The 20,524-nt window shown below is 42.8% G+C and overlaps 1 protein-coding gene across 5 annotated transcripts in view; it reads right to left on the bottom strand.

Moving 5' to 3' along the window:
• Positions 1-20,524, bottom strand: part of LOC132391962 (exocyst complex component 6B-like) — an 845,841-nt gene that overhangs the window by 359,884 nt on the left and 465,433 nt on the right. For all 5 annotated transcript variants that reach the window (XM_059965781.1, XM_059965785.1, XM_059965784.1 and 2 more), the window contains exons 9-11: positions 10,690-10,773; positions 10,457-10,503; positions 4,949-5,069 (exon numbers count right to left, since the gene is read on the bottom strand). In XM_059965781.1, coding sequence (XP_059821764.1) covers positions 4,949-5,069; positions 10,457-10,503; positions 10,690-10,773 — 252 coding nt within the window. The remainder of the gene's footprint in view (positions 1-4,948; positions 5,070-10,456; positions 10,504-10,689; positions 10,774-20,524) is intronic.

Below are 20,524 nucleotides of genomic sequence, written 5' to 3'. Positions count from 1 at the left end.
GAGGAGAATGGACGATAGGGAAAAGGGAAGGAGGAGGGAACCCAGGGGGAGGTGACAGGCAGGTGAGGAGAAGTAAAAGGTCAGAATGTGCGAAGAGAGGAATTCAGGCATTTGCAGACTTTCTCATGTTTATGATATATATACTTATGGTAAGTTATAGTTTATTATTATTATGTATTGCAATATACTGCTGCCCCTAAACAACAAGCTTCAATATGTATGCCACAAAACACAATATTGACAAGAAAAACATAAATTATCCAAGAAAAAACATAATTAAAACAAAAAATAACAGTCCATTTTAGTGCAAAGTGGTCAGTGTTGTACTCAGGTAGTGATTAGCGTTGTGCTGGTTGGTTCAAGATTTGAATGGTTGAAGGTAAATAGCTGCTCCTAAACCTGGCGATGTGGGACTTTGAGCTTTCATAGCTCCAGCTTAATGGTAGCTGTGAGAAGATGGCATGGCCTGGATGGTGAGGATCTTCAATGATGGAAGTTGCTTTCTTGAGAGCTCCTCCTGTAGATACTGCCGATGGTGGGGAGGGATGAGCCGGTGATGCATTGGGCAGAGTCTGTACTCTCTCTCCAGCAGAGCAGTGCAAGTGCAAGTAGGATAGAGTTTATTTAGGGAAGGTTATGAGCAACGTTCCCTCTATTTTGTAATAGTGTGCGCAAAAATCTTGGGCTGTGCAATTCTTTGCCCAGTAACAACGTGTTCACTGAATTTTATAAATAGAGGTATTCATTTTTAACAGCAGCAAAAATATTGTCAATAAGTATTTTAATCTCCTCTGGGTTTGATTGTTTTCGCTCTCGTTCATCTACACTCTCACATAACATACGTAGCAGGCCTGTAATAGGTAATGAAGAATTTTCTCACCAGAGATTTTGCAGACCATCCATATGTGATTTTCTTGCTTAAGTAATGCTTTAAAAAGTCAAGTTTCCAAATATCACTCCACTTGCAAATTCTCCAGCAACTTCTGTATCGCGACAATACATGCAGATAACACCATTTTCCGTATTGTACATAAATATTTCTTGTAGCTGAACATTCCTGACCTCATGAACTTTTGGTGTATCAGTTTCTACTGTTTCATTAAATCATTCCACTTTAAATGAACTAGCAGTTTTTTTGAGCTGCATGCCCTTTGCTTCTTTGGAATTTGACATAGTGAATCAATAATTTCTACAATAAAAATAGTATAAGTAAGCCAGTTCTAAAACCTGCAGACAAATCATCGCGAACTCCATGTTGTCGTACCATCAACGGTAGAGATCAGAAAAGGAAATGTGATTATATACAATTGTAAAAAATATACTTAGCATAATGAGGTAGAGGGGGACAACCTTTTGTGCCAGTTTAAATTCCTTTGTGTGCTAGTAGCAAAAGATGTGTGCATGCACACACACACACACCTGAGAGAGAACATTGGTTATAAGCTAATAGAGGTGGATTTTCATTGCAACCTGTGAATATTGAAAGATCTGAATTAGTGGACATGAAGAGGCTTTTTCTATAGTGGAAAAATATAGGACCAGAGGGCACAGCCTCATAATGCAAGGATGTCCCTTTAGAACACAGATGAAGAAAAATTTCTTTAGCCAGAGGGTGGCAAACCTATGGAATTCATTGCCACAGATGGACGTGAAGGCCAAGTCATTGGGTATGCTTAAAGCGGAGATTGATAGGTTCTTGATTAGAAAGAGTGTCAGAGGTTAAGAGGAGAAGTCAGGAGATTGAAGTTGAGAGGGCTAATAAATAAGACATTATAGCATGGCAGAGTAGACTCAATGGGCTGAATGGTCTAATTCTGCTCTGGTGTCATATGGTCTTATGATAACATGGCTGTGAAAATAAGATGAGGGCTAGAAGCAGCCATTGGTGAACATAGTGATTACACTGGTAAATGGGTGTCACAGTAGTGTAACAATTAGCGCAACACTATTACAGCTCATAGTGTCAGAGTTTGGAGTTCAACCTCAGGGGTCAGTACTGGGAACATTGCTTTTAACATGGTTTGTCAATGATTTGGATAATGGAATTGATGGCTTTGTAGCAAAGTTTACGGATGATACAAAGTTAGGTGGAGGGGTAGTTAGTGCTGAGGAAGCAATGATTGCAGCAGGACAGACAAATTGAAAGAATGGACAAAAAAGTGGCAGATGGATACAGTGTTGGGAAATGTATTATAATGCATTTCAGTAAAAGGAACAATAGTGTGGACTATTATCTAAATGGGGAGAAGATTCAAACATCAGAGGTGAAGAAGGACTTGGGAGTCCTTGTGCAAGACACCCATAAAGTTAATTTACAGGTTGAGTCTGTGGTAAAGAAGGCAAATGCTATGTTGGCATTTATTTCAAGCAGAATAGAATATAAAAGCAAGGAGATAATGCTGAGGCTTTATAAGACACTAGTCAGGCCGCACCTGGAGCACTGTTAACAGCTTTGGGCCCCATATCTCAGAAAGTATGTATTGTTATGCAGAGATTCCAGAGGAGATTCACGAGGATGATTTCGAAAATGAAGGCATTAACATATGAGGAGTGTTTGGCAGCTTTGGGCCTGTACTCACTGGAATTTAGAAGAATGCGGGGGGATCTCATTGAAACCTACCGAATATTGAATGAACTAAATAGGGTGGATGTGGAGAGGATGTTTCCTATCGTGGGGGTATCCAGAACTAGAGGGCACAGCCTCAATATTGAGGGGGAAGAAGAGAGGTAAGGAGGAATTTGTTTAGCTAGAGAGTAATAAATCTATGGAATGCTCTGCCACAAACTGCAGTGGAGGCTAAGTGCGTATATTTAAAGCGTAATTCTGATAGGTTATTTTATGCAGGTGGGTGTGTGGAATACCCTGCCAGGGGTGGGGGTAGAAGCAGATACATTGGGGGCATTTCAGAAATTCTTAGATAGGCATGGATGATAGAAAAATGGAGGGCTATGTAGGAGGGAAGGGTTCAATTGATCATAGAGCAGGTTAAAAGGTCAGCAAAACCATTGTACGTGCTGTAATGTTCTCTTTTGTTTTGCATGCCATCCATACTGATCAATTCATCATATCAGTTCAATGCCCTGGAATGGAAAATTTTACAAAAAGTGGTGGATACGGTCCAGTCTGCCACGGGTAAACCCTTCCCAGCCACTGAGCGCATTTGCATGAAACAATATCACAGGAAAGCAGCATCCATCATCACAGACCCCCAACACCCAGGACATGCTCTCTTCTCACTGCTGCCATCAGGAATGAGGTACAGGATCCTCAGGACTCACACTACCAGGCTCAGGAGCAGTTACTACCCCTCAACCATCAGGCTCTTGAATAAAAGGGGATAACTTCACTCAACTTCACTTGCCCCATCATTGAACTATTCCCACAACCTATGGACTCGCTTTCAAGGACTCCTCAGCTCATGTTCTCGATAGTTATCGCTTATTTATTTATTATTTCTTTCTTTTTTGCATTTGCGAAAATTGTTGTCTTTTGCACACTGGTCGAACACCCAAGTTGGTGTGGCCTTTCATTGATTCTGTGATTCTATAAGGTAATTGAGTATGCCTGCAAAAACTGGATCTCAGTGTTGTACATGGTGACATATATGTACTTTGATAATAAATTTACTTTGAACGTTGAGCTAGTGTAAGGAAAAACAGTAACAGAGTGCAGAATAAAGTGTTACAGTTTGAGAGAAAGTGCAGATCAGGCAGAAATTATGACATGATAAGACAGTAAGAACTCTTAGATATGCACATGGGTGCAAGAGCAGTGGAGAGCTAGGCAGGAGGGAAGAGTTAGATTGATCTTAGAATCAGGTGAAGGGTCAGCACATTGTGTGCTGAGGAGTCAGTTATGTGCTGTACTTATCTATGGAACACAGTACAGTCCTTTGGCCCAAGTTGTTTGTTTGTTTGTTTATTGATTGATTGAGATACGGTGTGGAATATATCCCTCTGGCCTTTCAAGCCACACTGCTCAGCAATCTTCCGATTTAACCTGAGCCTAATTACAAGACAACTTACAATGACCAACCAGTACATCTTTTGGACTGTGGGAGGAAACGCATGTAGTCATGGGGAGAATGCACAAACTCCTTACAGGCAGTACTGGAAATTGAACCCGGATCGCCTATACTGCCCAATCACAAACAAGAGAAAATCTGCAGATGCCAGAAATCCAAGCAACACACACAGAATGCTGGAGGAACTCAGCAGGTCAGGCAGCATCTATGGAAAAGAGTACAGTTAACGTTTCGGACCGAGACCCTTCAGAAGGACCCTGTGGAAGGATCTCAGCCTGAAATGTCGACTATTTACTTTTTTTCGATAGATGCTGCCTGGCCTGCTGAGTTCCTCCAGCATTTTGTGTGTGTCACCGGTACTGTAAAGCACTGTGCTAAACATTACGCTACCATGCCACCCTAAAAGGTTATGTTAACCTTTTAACCTACTCTACGATTAATATAACCTTTCCCTCATACACAAAGCAGTACAGCACAGTGCAGGCCATTTGGCCCCTAACATTGTGCGAAATCTCCATTTTTCAGTCTGTTTTATGACCAGTTATGTGGTCTGTGTTCGAGGTCATGACGGAATAGATAATGAAGAAGCTGCAGAGGGTGGGACAAAAGACAATACAAATGACAGGGAGAGGGAGAGAGGGAAAGAGAGAGGAGGAAAGAGAGAAAGACTATAATGAGAAAGACTGTAATTCCCTAAGGGAGGGTGAAATTCAGAGAAGATGAGCGAAATTGAATCTTAATCAAATTTTACATATTCCCAAATTACAAAAGAGTGGAAACTATTTTTATAAAAAACATTAAGATCGGTGCTGAACAGTATTCTATTACTTATTAGCACTTGGGAATACAGTCAGTGCTTCAAGACACTGGTGGGGAGCAACTCGAGCAGGCAGGAGGGGAGTCAGATTGACAGTCGTACTTACTGAATGAGTCCGGAGTGCTGACATGGTTTTCGAAACAGCTAGCTCCCACAGTTGATCAATGTACGCTCTGTTCACCAGTCCCTGGGTGGTGTGCAATATGTGATCTTCCACCACGAAGAAACTGAAGGGAGAATTGCAATGGGTCAGAGAACTGGATGCAAAAACGAGTCATTTAGTCACAGCAAATTCGCACCCTCGATTACCACAGATTTAACACTAAAAGCACACGTAAAACTAAGCACCCTGATAACTGACTTCCTTAAGATGCAAAGAGGAGACACTCTTCACTTGTGTTTTTTTCTGCTTTTTAAAAGAAATTTTTGGTCACAGTGTTACTGAGGAAAATCAATCCTAGATTCATTGTAGAGTTACGGCTTACAATGATACATTTAGAGAGAGGTCCAAGGTGCAGGTGAGGAAAAGGGACCAGGAGAAGTGGAGAAAAAGTTGGAAACAGAAAGGAAAAGAAGGGTGAGAGGAAAAGGAAGGAAGGTTAATGGGATCGGGACAGCGAGAAGGAGGATTAATGAGATTGAAGGATGGGTAGGGATAGGATTATTGGAGATGACGAAAGGGAAAGGATTATGGGGGACTAAAGGGACCCAGTGGAATTTTGTGATGAGCCGGCAGCTTTCATGACATTCTAAGACATTACATTCAGCCACAATGGAATCTGAACTCTGCGTATCTGAGAAAGAAGTAGAAAAAAGTAAGACTTGGAAACATAAGAACATCATGAAGTGTCTTACAGCTAATGAAACATTCCTGAAGTGTAGAATAATGGGGTTGAGAGGGATAAAAAATTAGCCAAGATGGATAATACTACAGCTACAGAAAGGGTGGGTAATGCAGCAGGATCCTCTTTTGAGTCAGTATGGGTGGAAGTCAGGAATAGGAAGGGAGGAGTTACTCTACTGGGGGTATTCTATAAGTCACCTGGTAGCAGTAGAGATACCGAGGAGCAGATTGGGAGGCAGATTTTGGAAGGTGCAAAAATAACAGGGTTGTTATCATGGGTGACTTTAACTTCCCTAATATTGATTGGCACTTGATTAGTTCCAAGGGTTTAGATGGGGCAGAATTTGTTAAGTGTGTCCAGGATGGATTCCTGTCACAGTATGTTGACAGGCTGACTAGGGGGAGTGCCATACTAGATCTAGTATTAGCTAACGAACCGGGTCAGGTCACAGATCTCTCAGTGGGTGAGCATCTGGGGGACAGTGATCACCGCTCCCTGACCTTTAGCATTATCATGGAAAAGGATAGAATCAGAGAGGACAGGAACATTTTTAATTGGGGAAGGGCAAATTATGAGGCTATAAGGCTAGAACTTGTGGGTGTGAATTGGGATGATGTTTTTGCAGGGAAATGTACTATGGACATGTGGTCGATGTTTAAGGATCTCTTGCAGGGTGTTAAGGACAAATTTGTCCCGGTGAGGAAGATAAAAAATGGTAAGGTGAAGGAACCATGGGTGACAAGTGAAGTGGAAAATCTAGTCAGGTGGAAGAAGGCAGCATACATGAGGTTTAGGAAGCAAGGAGCAGATGGGTCTATTGAGGAATATAGGGTAGCAAGAAAGGAGCTTAAGAAGGGGCTGAGAAGAGCAAGAAGGGGGCATGAGAAGGCCTTGGCGAGCAGGGTAAAGGAAAAATCCAAGGCATTCTTCAATTATGTGAAAAACAAAAGGATGACAGGATTGAAGGTAGGACCGATTAGAGATAAAAGTGAGAAGATGTGGAAGTGAGCGAAGTCCTCAAATGAATACTTCTCTTCGGTATTCACCAATGAGAGGGAACTTGATGACAGTAAGGACAATATGAGTGAGGTTGATGTTCTGGAGCATGTTGATATTAAGGGAGAGGAGGTGTTGGAGTTGTTAAAATACATTAGGTCGGGTAAGTCCTGGGGGTCTGACGGAATATTCCCCAGGCTGCTCCACGAGGCAAGGGAAGAGATTGCTGAGCCTCTGGCTAGGATCGTTATGTCCTTGTTGTCCACGGGAATGGTACCGGAGGATTGGAGGGAGGCAAATGTTGTCCCCTTGTTCAAAAATGATTGTAGGGATAGTCCAGGTAATTATAGACCAGTGAGCCTTACGTCTGTGGTGGGAAAGCTGTTGGAAACGACTCTTAGGGATAGGATCTATGGGTATTTAGAGAATCATGGTCTGATCAGGGACAGTCAGCATGGCTTTGTTAAGGGCAGATCATGTCTAACAAGCCTGATAGAGTTCTTTGAGGAAGTGACCAGGCATATAGATGAGGGTAGTGCAGTGGATGTGATCTACATGGATTTTAGTAAGGCATTTGACAATGTTCCACATGGTAGGCTTATTCAGAAAGTCAGAAGGCATGGAATCCAGGGAAGTTTGGCCAGGTGGATTCAGAATTGGCTTGCCTGCAGAAGGCAGAGGGTTGTGGTGGAGGGAGTACATTCAGATTGGAGGGTTGTGACTAGTGGTTTCCCACAAGGATCTGTTCTGGGACCTCTACTTTTCGTGATTTTTATTAACGACCTGGATGTGGGAGTAGAAGGATGGGTTGGCAAGTTTGCAGACGAATCAAAGGTTGGTGGTGTTGTAGATAGTGTAGAGGATTGTCGAAGATTGCAGAGAGACATTGATAGGATGCAGAAGTGGGCTGAGAAGTGGCAGATGGAGTTCAACCCGGAGAAGTGTGAGGTGGTACACTTTGGAAGGACAAACTCCAAGGCAGAGTACAAAGTAAATGGCAGGATACTTGGTAGTGTGGAGGAGCAGAGGGATCTGGGGGTACATGTCCACAGATCCCCGAAAGTTGCCTCACAGGTAGATAGGGTAGTTAAGAAAGCTTATGGGGTGTTAGCTTTCATAGGTCTAGGGATAGAGTTTAAGAGATGCGATGTAATGATGCAGCTCTATAAAACTCTAGTTAAGCCACACTTGGAGTACTGTGTCCAGTTCTGGACGTCTCACTGTAGGAAGGATGTGGAAGCATTGGAAAGGGTACAGAGGAGATTTACCAGGATGCTGCCTGGTTTAAACAGTATGCATTATGATCAGAGATTAAGGAAGCTAGGGCTTTACTCTTTGGAGGGAAGGAGGATGAGAGGAGACATGATAGAGGTATACAAGATATTAAGAGGAATAGGCAGAGTGGACAGCCAGCGCCTCTTCCCCAGGGCACCACTGCTCAGTACCATGGCTTTAAGGTAAAGGGAGGGAAGTTCAAGGGGGATATTAGAGGAAGGTTTTTCTCTCAGAGAGTGGTTGGTGCGTGGAATGCACTGCCTGAGTCAGTGGTCTAGATGGATACACTGGTGAAATTTAAGTGACTACTAGACAGATATATGGAGGAATTTAAGGTGGGGGGTTATATGGGAGGCAGGGTTTGAGGGTTGGCACAACACTGTGGGCCGAAGGGCCTGTAATGTGCTGTACTATTCTATGTTCTATGGAATAGTGGAACAGACTCGATGGACTGATTGGTCTAATTATGATCCTTTGTCATATTCTAGTTCCTGTTACTGGCAGGATGTGGACAGCATGCAGAAGAGATTCACCAGAATGCACAAACATGAGAAAATCTGCAGATGCTGGAAATCCAAGGAAACGTACACAAAATGATGGAGGAACTCAACAGGTCAATGTTCCCAGCTGAGACCCTTCATGGGACCTGATGAAGGGCCCATTTTGGTCTTGGACCAAAATGTTGACTGTTTATTAATTAATGTTGCCTTGTTTATTAATTAATGTTTACTAATGTTGCCTTGCCTGCTGAGTTCCTCTAGAATTTTGTGTGTGTCACCAGAATGCTGTCAGGATTAAAGGGCATGTGCTCTAATCCTGGTTGGACAACTTTGGATTATTTTCTCTGGAGTGTTAGAGGCTTGAGAAGAGGTCTGATAGTGGTTTGTAAAGTCATGAGAGTCATTAATAGAGTGGGCAGCCCAGAGATTTTACCTAGAACTGAAATGGCTAATATGAGGGAGCATAATTTTAAGGTGATTGGAGGAGAAAATCGGGAGCATGTCAGAGGTAGGTTCCTTTTTTAATACACAGAGTGGTAGGTGCATGGAACGCCCTGCCAGGGGTGGTAGTAGTGGCAGATACACTAGGGACATTTAAGAAACTCTTAGATCAGCACATGGATGAAAGAGAAACATAGGGCTACATGGGAGGGAAGAGTTAAGATTGGTCTCAGAGTAGATTAAAACGTCAGCACGACATTTTGGGCCAAGTAGCCTGTACTGTACTGTGCTGTAATATTCTGTGTTTTATGTTCTAAGAGAAGGACATGGAGAGCAGGAAAGTAGAGTAAGTCCAATTTCAGATAGTGTTTGCTTGAGCAAAGTGTAAGATCAGCCTTCTATGAAATTGCTTCATGATCAGGATGAGTTCAACAGGTGCAAAAATGGGTGAGGTAGAGAAAGTCCAAACTAGACGAGACAGGACACAAACTAGACGAGACAGGACATGACGAGGAGAAGGTGTGGATGTGGTGGGGCGGGGGCAGAGGGGATGAAGAAAGGAGAAAAGGCAAGGAAGGGAAGAGAGAAAGGGCAGGGTATTTAAAGTTGGGACTGACAAAGAAAGAAATGTGGGAGCAGCAGAGGGAAAAAGTTAGAACGTGATGGTGCCACAATTGCATAGCAGATAGCACGATGCTATTACAGCTTGGGGCACTGGAGTTCAGAGTGTAATTCCAGCGCAGTCTGTAAGGAGTTTGTACATTCTTCCTGTGACCCCATGGATTTCCTCTGGGTACTCCAGTTCCCTCACACACTCCAAAGACGTACAGGCTAGTGGTTAGTTGGGCAAAACATGAGAGGCAGGGGAGCTTAAGACAAGGGAGAGCAGGGTGGAACAAACGGGGAAGGAGAACCGGGTTGAGGAGGAAAATAGAGGGAATAAACTTGGAATGTAGAGTGAAAGCACACTCACAAGAAGGTTTGCACATAAACAGGTGAGGGGATCTCAGAGTGAAAAGGGACAGTGTGGAACAGATTCAAGAGTGAAGACTGAAGAGTCAAGTTTGTTTAAAGTCATTTCCAGTTTACAATTGTGAAGGAGAATGAAATAATTGTTACTCCTGTTCCAAAGCAGCACAAAATAAACATAATAAGATGGAGAGCACTATAATAATAAAAACAATAAATATAAATACCTAAGATATCTCATCAAGAGAGATTGATTATATGTCCACAGTGATGCTGGGCACTGGAGTGCCTGTACATAAAGTGACTGACAGGAAATGATAAAGTAGTGGTGGTTGGGGGTGTGGGGTGTGGGTTAGTAGGTGGAGGTGTTGAACAGCCTTATTGCTTGGGGAAAGTAACTGTGTTTGAGTCTGGAGATAATGGTGTGGATACACCAGGACCAGCATTGGGTGAATGTCTTGGTGGCAAAATATCTCATCCAAAAATAAGCTTAATTTGTTATCTAAGGTACGACATTCCAGAAGGCAAATAGCGAGATCACAGCGTCAGCAAAATTGTGTTTTTTTTGCATGTAAAACATACACTCACCCTACAATTTGATTAAAATACCGCCTGTAGCCGTCTAACGTTTCATGCTGCAACAAGACGAGCAGTTTAAGTTAGGACAATGAAGGACTACAAAAATAAAGAATTAGAGAAAAAGAGAGAGGGTCATACACTAGCATGCACAGTGGCTTACAGCAAATACAAAAGACGATATTGTTTCATTGAGGTTAAAATGGTCTTTAGTTAATGGGAATGAAAGGGGAGATTATTCCTACCATGTTAGGCGGGGGTTGAAGTACCAGGCGAGCCTGTTTCTTCCTTTGTTTCCTGTAGTAGCTCTCAAATGTATCTTGGGCACCCTGCAGGAATGAAACAGAAAAGAAGAGGATGTGTGTTGCAGTCGAGAGCGCGTGAACACTTTTTTAAAAAACTGACAGAAACCAGATTTGTCGTTGTAAGCCAGACCAAGTCTCCTGTTCACATGAAGATAACCCGTTGGTGCCTTATGAGAATGAGTTCAGTAAGCTAGTGCTTTTCTATTTGGAGTGAAGGCAATTTGATAGAGGTGTACAAGATAATAGGAGACTTGGATAGAGTGGACAACCAGAAACTTTTTGCCAGGGTGGTAAGGCTAATACCAGTGGACATAATTTTAAAGCGATTGGAGGAAAATATAGGAGGATGTTAGAGGAAGGATTTTTAATAGATGGAGAGTGGTGGGTGCATGAAATTCCCTGAGAGGGCTAGTAGCAGGGACAGATTATTAGGGATAATTAATAAACTCTTACATAGGCACATGGATGATAGAAAACAGCTATGTAGAAGGGAAGGGTTAGATCGATCTTAGAGTAAGTTAAGGGTTGGTACTACACTGTGGTCTGCAGGGCCTGTACTATGTTGTAGTGTTCTATGTTCTGTCAATGCTTAGAAGTGAATACCCCACTGTCCTGAAACCTCCTCCTCCTTGATCCTGTTTCGAGCTTTCTGACTTTTATGGTAGAGTTCAATTACTTTACCACTGTGAATGGGCAGATCCATATGTTAAAAGATGGAAAAACATATTTTCAGAATGGCGTAGCAGTATTATGACAGATGAAGCCATTTTGTCCTCAAAGGCTAAGTGAAAGGCATATCTGAGTAACCTCATTTCCCAGAGGCATTTAAAATTATTTCCTTACACCCCGGGTACTTATGGAAATATACAAAATTATGAAGAGCATAGATTTGGTAAATCCTGAAGAGGTTTTCTCCCCTCAGTTTGGATGAGTTGAGAACTAGAGGTCATAGGTTATGGAACAGTATAGGCCTTTTGGCCCATCATGTCGTGCCAACTTTTTAACCTACTTAAGATCAATCCAAGCTTTCTCTCCCATTTTAAGAGTCTATCTAAGAGTCTCTTAAATGTATCTGACTCTACCACCACCCCTGCAAATGCGTTCCATGCACCAGGCAATCTCTGTGTTAAAAAAAACTCCAATGTCCCGTTTATACTTTCCTCCCAACACCTTAAAGTGGTGCCAACTCATGTTAGCCATTTCCACCCTGTGAAAGTCTCCTATGCTTCTTAGACCATAAGACATAGGAACAAAGTTAGGCTGTTCAGCCCACAGAGTCTGCTCTGCCATTCCATCAGGACTGATTTATTATCCCCCTCAACCTCATTCTCCAGGCCAATCAAGAACCTGATAACCTACACTTTAAACATACCCAATGACTTGACCTCCGCAGCCATCTGCGGCAATGAATTCCACATACTTACCACCTCATTCCTCCTCATCATCTCTGTTCTACCATCTTGTACACCTCTATCAAGTCAACTCTCATCCTCATTTGCTCCTGAGAGAAAAGCCCTAGCTTTTCCAAGTGTTCCTCATAATATGTACTCCCCAATCCGGGCAACATACTGGTAAATCTCCTCTGCACCCTCTCTAAAGCTCCTACATACTTCCTATAATGATGTGACCAAAACTGAACACAATATTCAAAGTGTGGTTTAACCGGGGTTTTATAGAGCTAAAACATTACTCACGGCTTGTACAAGATTCAATCTGTTTTCTGGAGTGCAAGCAAAATGGCATGTATCCTATGCTACAACATTGTGGGAGGAAGAACATACAAGAGGGCGAGAGAAAGCATGGAAGTCCTCACACACGAGATAAAGAAAGAATTAAACCTGAATGCAATTCAACTTGTCCATTCTATATTACATTACAGTTGGGAATGAGAATCAGATTGATTATCACTCTCTTATTTGACTAAGATTCGTTTACTTATCACATGTACATCAAAATGTATAGTGTAACGTGCTGTTTGCGTTAACAACCAGCACAACCTGTAGAGGTGCTGGCAGAAGCCCGCAAATGCCAACACACATTCTGGCGCAAACTTAGCATGCCCACAATGTTCAGCAGAACAACACAAACAGCACCAACAACAAAACAAGCAAAACATCCTTCCCCATCCCTCCCACCCACCTACTTACACCCGCAGACAGGCCTCCAACACCAGGGCAGGCCAACTCTAGGCCTCCAACACCAGGACAGGCCAACTCTAGGCCTCCAACACCAGGACAGGCCAACTCTAGGCCTCCAACACCAGGGCAGGCCAACTCTAGGCCTCCAACACCAGGGCAGGCCAACTCTAGGCCTCCAACACCAGGGCAGGCCAACCCTAGGCCTCCAACACCAGGACAGGCCAACTCTAGGCCTCCAACACCAGGGCAGGCCAACTCTAGGCCTCCAACACCAGGACAGGCCAACTCTAGGCCTCCAACACCAGGACAGGCCAACTCTAGGCCTCCAACACCAGGGCAGGCCAACTCTAGGCCTCCAACACCAGGGCAGGCCAACTCTAGGCCTCCAACACCAGGGCAGGCCAACTCTAGGCCTCCAACACCAGGGCAGGCCAACTCTAGGCCTCCAGTCCTCGGCCCCCATTCTCAGAATTGCACCCAGACAAATTTATGTGATGTGAAATTTACTATTCCACAGCATGAGTACACAGCCCGGACATAAAATTACTATAAATTACATTATAAATAAATACTGCTTAGAAAAAGGAATAGTGAGGTGTTCTTGGATTCATGGACTATTCAGATTTCTGATGACAGAGAGGAAGAAACTGTTTCAGAATCATTGAGTATGTGTCTTCATGCTCCTGTACCTCCTCCCTGATGGGAGAATAAAGAAGGTTAATTTAGGATTAGTGTAGATGGTATGTGTGGCCTTGGATAGCCAAAGGTAAATTGTTAAATGAGTTTAATATTGTCACATGCACTGAGGTACAATGAAAAACTATTGTTCATGCTACTAATGCAGATACTTTTATCACATCAGTAGTACATGGAAAGCAATAACAGAATGCCGGATAACAGCTGCCCTTGAGCCTGGTGGTACATTCTTTCAGACTTTTTTATCTTCTGCCCAGTGGGAGAGGGGAGAATAGATAATGTCCAGGTTGGGTGATATCTTTGATTACATGGGCTGTTGTAATCATCTCTAACACCATTTGGTTTACCACCGCCTCCTCCTTCTCCAGGTCCAGAATGCAACAAATGGTCTACTCAACAGAGAAGATCATTGGCTGTCAATTACTGATGTAAAAGACCTGTTCATCACCAGAGTGAAGAAAATTGCTGAAAAAATTAATGTAGACTACACTAAACCTAGCAGTCAATCATTCGCCAAATTGTCATCAGGGAGAGGCTACAAGTCCATCACCACCAGGACTATATGTCATCACCAAAGCTTTTTCCTGTAACTATCCAGTTTTCCAACAAAATCATTCAAGTATAATCCCTAACTGCCCCTGAACAAAATCTGTTAAATGACCTTTCCTGCTCTCCGTATTCTGTTCATAGGTTCACATTTATTTCAGCTTGTTTGTGCGTGTGACTGTTCTGCTATTAGTTGGTTGCTCTTGGCAGTTTGCACAATTCTCTTGTAAATTGTTGGTTGTATTGTGTTGTCACAGAACCACAATCAAAACTGGTACATTTCACGTACTGGCAATAATGTAATTCTGATTCTGATTTACCAAGGCAGCGAGAAGTACGTATAGACTGAGCCCTTGGAGAGGAGGCTGGTGTCTGTGATGTGCTGAGCTGTGTCCACAACCCTCTGCAGTTTCTTGTGCTCACCTGCAGAGCAGCTCTTGTGACAAGTCATTATGCATCCAGATAGGATGCTTTCTATGGTGCATTCATAAGAATTGATGAGCATCAAAGCGGGCAGATCCAATTTCTTTAGCCTCCAGAGGACTTATTTCCATACCAAATGACTCTACGGCTCTATAAAGGTAGTTAGGACACAGTAAATAGATCAGTTTAGCACAATACAGGCCCTTTGGTCCATGATGTTGTGTCAATTTATATAAACCTAACCCTTTCCACCTGCATAGAGTCTCTGCATCATCATCATTATGTGCTCTGCTGCATCACGTGGGCAATCATGGTCTTTTCTTGACCATGATTGCTCTTAGCAAACTTTTCTGCAGAAGTGGTTTGCCATTGCCTTTTTCTGGGCAGTGTCTTTACAAGATGGGTGACCCCAGCCATTATCAATAGTCTTCAGAGATTGTCTGCCTGGTGCCAGTGGTCACATAACCAGGACTTATAATATGCACCAGCTGCTTGTACAACCACCCACCATTTTCTCCCTTGGCTTCACATGACCCTGATCAAGGTGGGGGGGAGGAAAGGGGGCTAAGCAGGTACTGCATCTTGTGCAAAGGTGGCCTGCAGGCTAACGGAGGGGAAAAGTACCTTTTACACCTCCTTTGGTAGAGATGTGTCTCCACCCCAATACACAAGAGTCTCTTATATGTCTCTGTTGTACGAGCCTCTACCACCATCCCACCATCCATGTACCAACTACTCTCTCTGCAAAAGAATTTATTCTGACCTCACTGCTATACTTTCATCAATTTTAAATTACATACCCTCGCATTAGCCATTTCCACCCTGGGATAAAAGTCTCTGGATATCCACTCAATTTATGCCTCTTATCAACTTGTACACCTCAGTCAAGTCATCTCTCGTCACACAAAGAGAAAAGCCCTAGCTCCTCATAACTTAGCATAAGACACAATGCTCCTTGCCACTTTCTCCTTTTCCCTAATTTCCTTTTTATTACATCTTTCATCACACATTCTCCTAACCCTTTGCCTCTTCCTTTAACCCCACTAACCCTCCTATGATGAGACGACCAGAGCAGAACACAATACTCCAAGGGTTTTATAGAGCTGCAACATTACTTTGCGGCTCTTGAACTCTTGAGGGATCTATGAACATGAACTCCAAGGCCCCTCTACAAGTGTGGATCAAATAATCTTTTCCTTTTTTGAAAGCATGGTATTCAAGTGAACTGCAATACAGTAGCGGTAATCCATCACAACTCCTGTGACTCCGTTCTGTGCCTTTAAAAGATACAGTGTGCTCCACAAAAAGGTTGCGATTTATCTCAAGTATTTCCTGCTTCCATTCATTTGTAAAGGACAAACTATAGCCATTTTTGACAAAAAAAACACAGCCGGAACAAAAGAGGTATTAACGTCTAAATGACACGGATTGCAGCTGATTTTAATGAGAAGATATTTTTCCCTGCGTACAAAACAACTATTTACAATTTTGGCTTTTGTTTGAAAGTTTCCAATCGCTGCAACCTTAAGTGGCTCTATAATCCCCTGACATCTTAATGCTCTTTAGCTGATATTGGTGCTGGTATTAAGATCGCTCGGGGGGTAGAGTGAAGACATTAAGGGTGGCTACTGGGCAGTAGCAGCAATGGTGTTTGAGCTTCGAGGAAATGGTGTCCACAGCAACTGGGAAATAACTGATGGACAGTTTGCCATTCTAAGGCCCCAGCTGGGACCAGCGTCCTGGCAAATCCGAACAAGAGCTCCACAAAGGACTTTAAACTAAAAGAGGGTAGAACACATTATGTGGAGGTGAGGGTCATGCAGTGACTGAGGGATGGCTGTCCGGATAATGTAAGAGAAGTATGTAAGGAAGAAACAATCTGTTCGAGCTGAATAGAACATGAGTGAACAATAACCAAAGATTAAAATTAAACGTTCCAATTTTGAATACTACATAGTGTTCGCAACAAGTAAATAAGAGAGTCATAGCGTGCTACAGCACAAAAAAAGAGCCTTTTCTTCCATGACCTTCGCCACTGGATTCTCACGCTTCAGATATGAGAACCTAATTGAATTTCATCGGATGCCTTTTCATTCAAACAGAGTCATAGACCACTACAGCACAGAAATAAGCCCTTCAGCTTACCTCCTCCCTGTCGAACTGTTATTTTGCCCAATCCTGTCGATCTGCATCTGGACCATAACCATCCATACCACTCCTATCCATGTACTTACCCAAATTTCTCTTAAACGTTGAAAGCGAATCTGCTTCTATCACATTTATTGGCAGTTCACTCCACACTCGCACCACCATTTGAGGGAAGACGTTCCCCTTAAACATTTCACCTATCACTCTTAACCTATGACCTCTAGCTGAGGTCTCACCCAACTTCGGAAGGAAAAGCCTGCCTACATTTACCTTATCTATACCCCTCATAAGTTTGTGTACCTCTATCAAATCTCCCCCCCCCACCCCCATCCTCCTACACTCCAGGGAATAAAGTCCTTATAGATCAGTTTCTCAAGACCCAGCAACGCCCTTGTAAATTTTCTCTGCACTCTTTCAATCTTAGTACAAAATTAGTGGATACAGCCCAGTCTATCACAGGTAGAGCCTTTCTCATCATTAAACATATCTAGAAGTAGTGCTGTTGCAAGAAAGCAGCATCCATCATTCAAGACCTCCACCATCTAGGCCAAGCCCCTTTCTCAGTACTGGCATTGGGAAGAAGGTACAGGAATCACAAATTTGTGAAGGTCAGTGTGCCAAAAGCTCTCTTTCTGCTCCTATCTACCTGTGATTGCACTTTTAGGGAGTGTCAAGATGTGCATTTAAGCTTAGTTATTATGAGACATGGTAGCACTGTGATCAAGTTAAGGATTTAAATATTACAAGGAAATAACTCAATGTTTAGAAAATAAAGGCAAAACGCATCTTTGTAGAGGAGGAAGTAGTCAATTTATCCCTTGAAGTGCATTCATTCTAACCCTAACCCTACACTCAATACGTACACTCTCTCACTGAGTGTATGTTCGTGGTCTTCTACTGCTGAAACCCATCCACTTCAAGGTTTGATGTGTCGTGCATTTAGAGATACTCTTCTGTTGTAACGCGTGGTTACTTGAGTTAGTCACCTTCTTGTCAGCTTGAACCAGTCTGGTCATTCTCCTTCAACCTCTCTCATTAACAAGGATTTTTCACTCATAGAACTGTCATTCACTGCTTTTCTTTTGTTGTTTTTCACACCATTCTCCGGAAACTCAAGAGACTGTTGTGCATGAAAATCCTAGGAGATCAGCAGTTTCTGAGATACTCAAATCACCCTGTTTGGTACCAAAAATCACTCCATGCTCAAAGTCACTTAGATCACATTTCTTCCCCATTCTGATCTGAACGCCAAATGAACCTCTTGACCATGTCCTCGTGCATTTATGTATTGAGTTACTGCAGCATGATTGGCTGATTAGATATTTGCATTGAAGAGCAGGTGTACAGGTGTACCTAATAAAGTGGCCACTGATTGTATATACTTACCTTTTGTTCATATCTCTTAACAACTCATATTTAAAAAAAATCCATCATAGATTTGAAGTTAATCTTTGACACTTCTACCACACTCTATCTTTGGAGTGTTTCATAGCTTCAGTCCTTTAAAGCTTGGCTCTCATGCATAGCCCATCACACACAAAATTCTGGAGGAACTCAGCAGGTCCAGCAGCATCTATGGTGAGGAATAAACAGTCGACATTTCGGGCCAAGACCCTTCATCAGAGAGAAGAAGCAAGAATAGGAAGGCAGGGGTTAGGGGGAGGAGTACAAACTGAGTGGCGATAGATGATAGTCTATAAGACATAGGAGCAAAATTAGGCCACTTGACTCAATGAGTCTGCTCTGCCAATCCACCATGGCTGATTTATCAACCCTCTCAAATCTATTCTCAGTTCCAGACTCTCCACCTACCAGAATAGTCTCTCCCCATCAACCCCAACAGTTCTGTAGGGGAAAAGATGGAGAAAAAAATCTTGATAATGGAGGGTGATATAGAAAAAAAATAAAATCAATATGAATGGCAAATAAGAGATAACAAGGAACAAGACATGTTGAACGCGGTAACAATCAACTCAGAAAAGCAACAAAACTCTTGAGCAGAGCTTCAAATCGAGAAACTGCGAAGAGATTGCTATAACATGATAATTGTGAAATAAAGGTTATTGTGAAATTAGGTTTGATTTAGCAGGTTATGGCAAATGGAAGTAGCTTGGATTGGGTATCTTAGTCACAGTAGCATATCAGTCAGTGTGAGAGCTGGGACGTTCCAGAGTTCAGAGTTCAATTCCATCGCTGCCTGTAAGGAGTTTGTAGGTTCTCTCTGTGAATGTGTGGGTTTCCCCTGGGTGCTCTGGTTTCCTCCCACAGTCCAATACATACTGGTTAGTAGGTTAATTGGTCATTGTAAGTTGTCCTGTGGTTAGGCTAAGGTCAAATGAGCGGGTTGCTGGGCAGCGCAGTTCATTGAGCTGGAAGCGCCACCTCCGTGCTGAATCTCTAAACAAAATAAAATGAACACAGGAGATTCTGCAGACGCTGGAAATCCAGAGCAACACACACAAAGTGCTGGAGCAACTCAGCAGGTCAGGCAGCATCTATGGAGAAGAATAAAGAGCTGACATTTTGAGGGCACTCCTGATGAAGGTTTTCAGCTCAAAAGATCAACACTTTTGCGTGTGTTACTCTGAACGGACTAGTTGGGTTGACAGGCCTGTTTCCATGCTGTATAAGTAGATGACTCTAAAAGCTAAAAATTCTGTAAACACTCAACAAGTCAGGATGGAACAGAGTTAATGTCTGCAATATTGGAGGCTGGAGATTTAAGGCAGAGTTTGATAGATTCTTGAGTGGGGAGAAGGCAGGAGATTGGGGCTAACAGGAAAATTGGATCAGCCATGATGAAATGGCGTAGCAGAATCGATGGGCCAAATGGCCTAATTCAGTCCCTATATTTTATGGATATATATAACTCAGGTTCATGGATGGAGGAGAGAAAGAGCGTAATGGAAATGTCTGATGTCCTACTGTCAAAGTTCAAAGCTCAAAGTAAGCTTATAATCAAAGTACATATACGTTACCATATACTACTCTGAGACTCATTTTCTTGCAGGCATTTACAGTAAATACAAAAAAAAGAACAGAATCAATGAAAATCTACACACAAATATGGACAAGTAAGCAATGTGCCGAAGACACGTAGGCAAAAGGCAAATGCATAGGCAAAAAAAAAAATAAACAGACAATACTGAGAACATGAGTCGCAGAGAGCTTGAAATGGAATCCATAGGTTGCATTTAGTGAAAACTACAGTGAACTGTCAGGTCAGCAGGAAAAGACATTGGCTGCACTCTACCATCACTACAGGATTTGTCTGTGTCCAGGACAAAGAAGCTGGCAGGAAAAATCATTGCAGACATGACCCACCCTGCAAACTGCCTTCTCCAAAAGCTCTTAGTGTTGAGGCGAGTGAAGTTATCCATGCTGGTTCAGGGGCCTGATGGTTGTTAGGTAATAACTCTTCCTGAATTCCAGGACACCAAGTTTCAGACCCTCACTATTCCCTGTGGTGAAAAAGATCCCCTCTCTGCTCCACTCTTTATCTTTCTACCAATTAATTTAAATCTGAGTTAATGACTCCTCTATGAAGGGAAGTCATTCCCTCCTGCATCGCTTTCAAGGGGGCACTCATGTCTCAGGATGTGGGATTATGCTTAAAGGGGCACTGAGAATAATTGAAAGGTTTCCTGCGGCGCCATTGAGCGGAATCCCGGAGCGATGGAGAACCAAGACGCTGAGAATCGCCCAGACTCCACCAACTCCAGCTCAGAGCCTGGCGCCGCCTTTACAGTCTGCAGCCCTGACCAGCGCAGTACGAGAATTCCTTAAGACTCAAGAGTTTGTGACAAAGCAGTTTAGCTATTTAG

The sequence above is a fragment of the Hypanus sabinus genome, chromosome 3 (assembly GCF_030144855.1).
Source record: "Hypanus sabinus isolate sHypSab1 chromosome 3, sHypSab1.hap1, whole genome shotgun sequence".
Classification (NCBI taxonomy): domain Eukaryota; kingdom Metazoa; phylum Chordata; class Chondrichthyes; order Myliobatiformes; family Dasyatidae; genus Hypanus; species Hypanus sabinus.
Note: the sequence above shows the minus strand (reverse complement) of the source record. Positions and strands in the feature narration are given on the sequence as shown.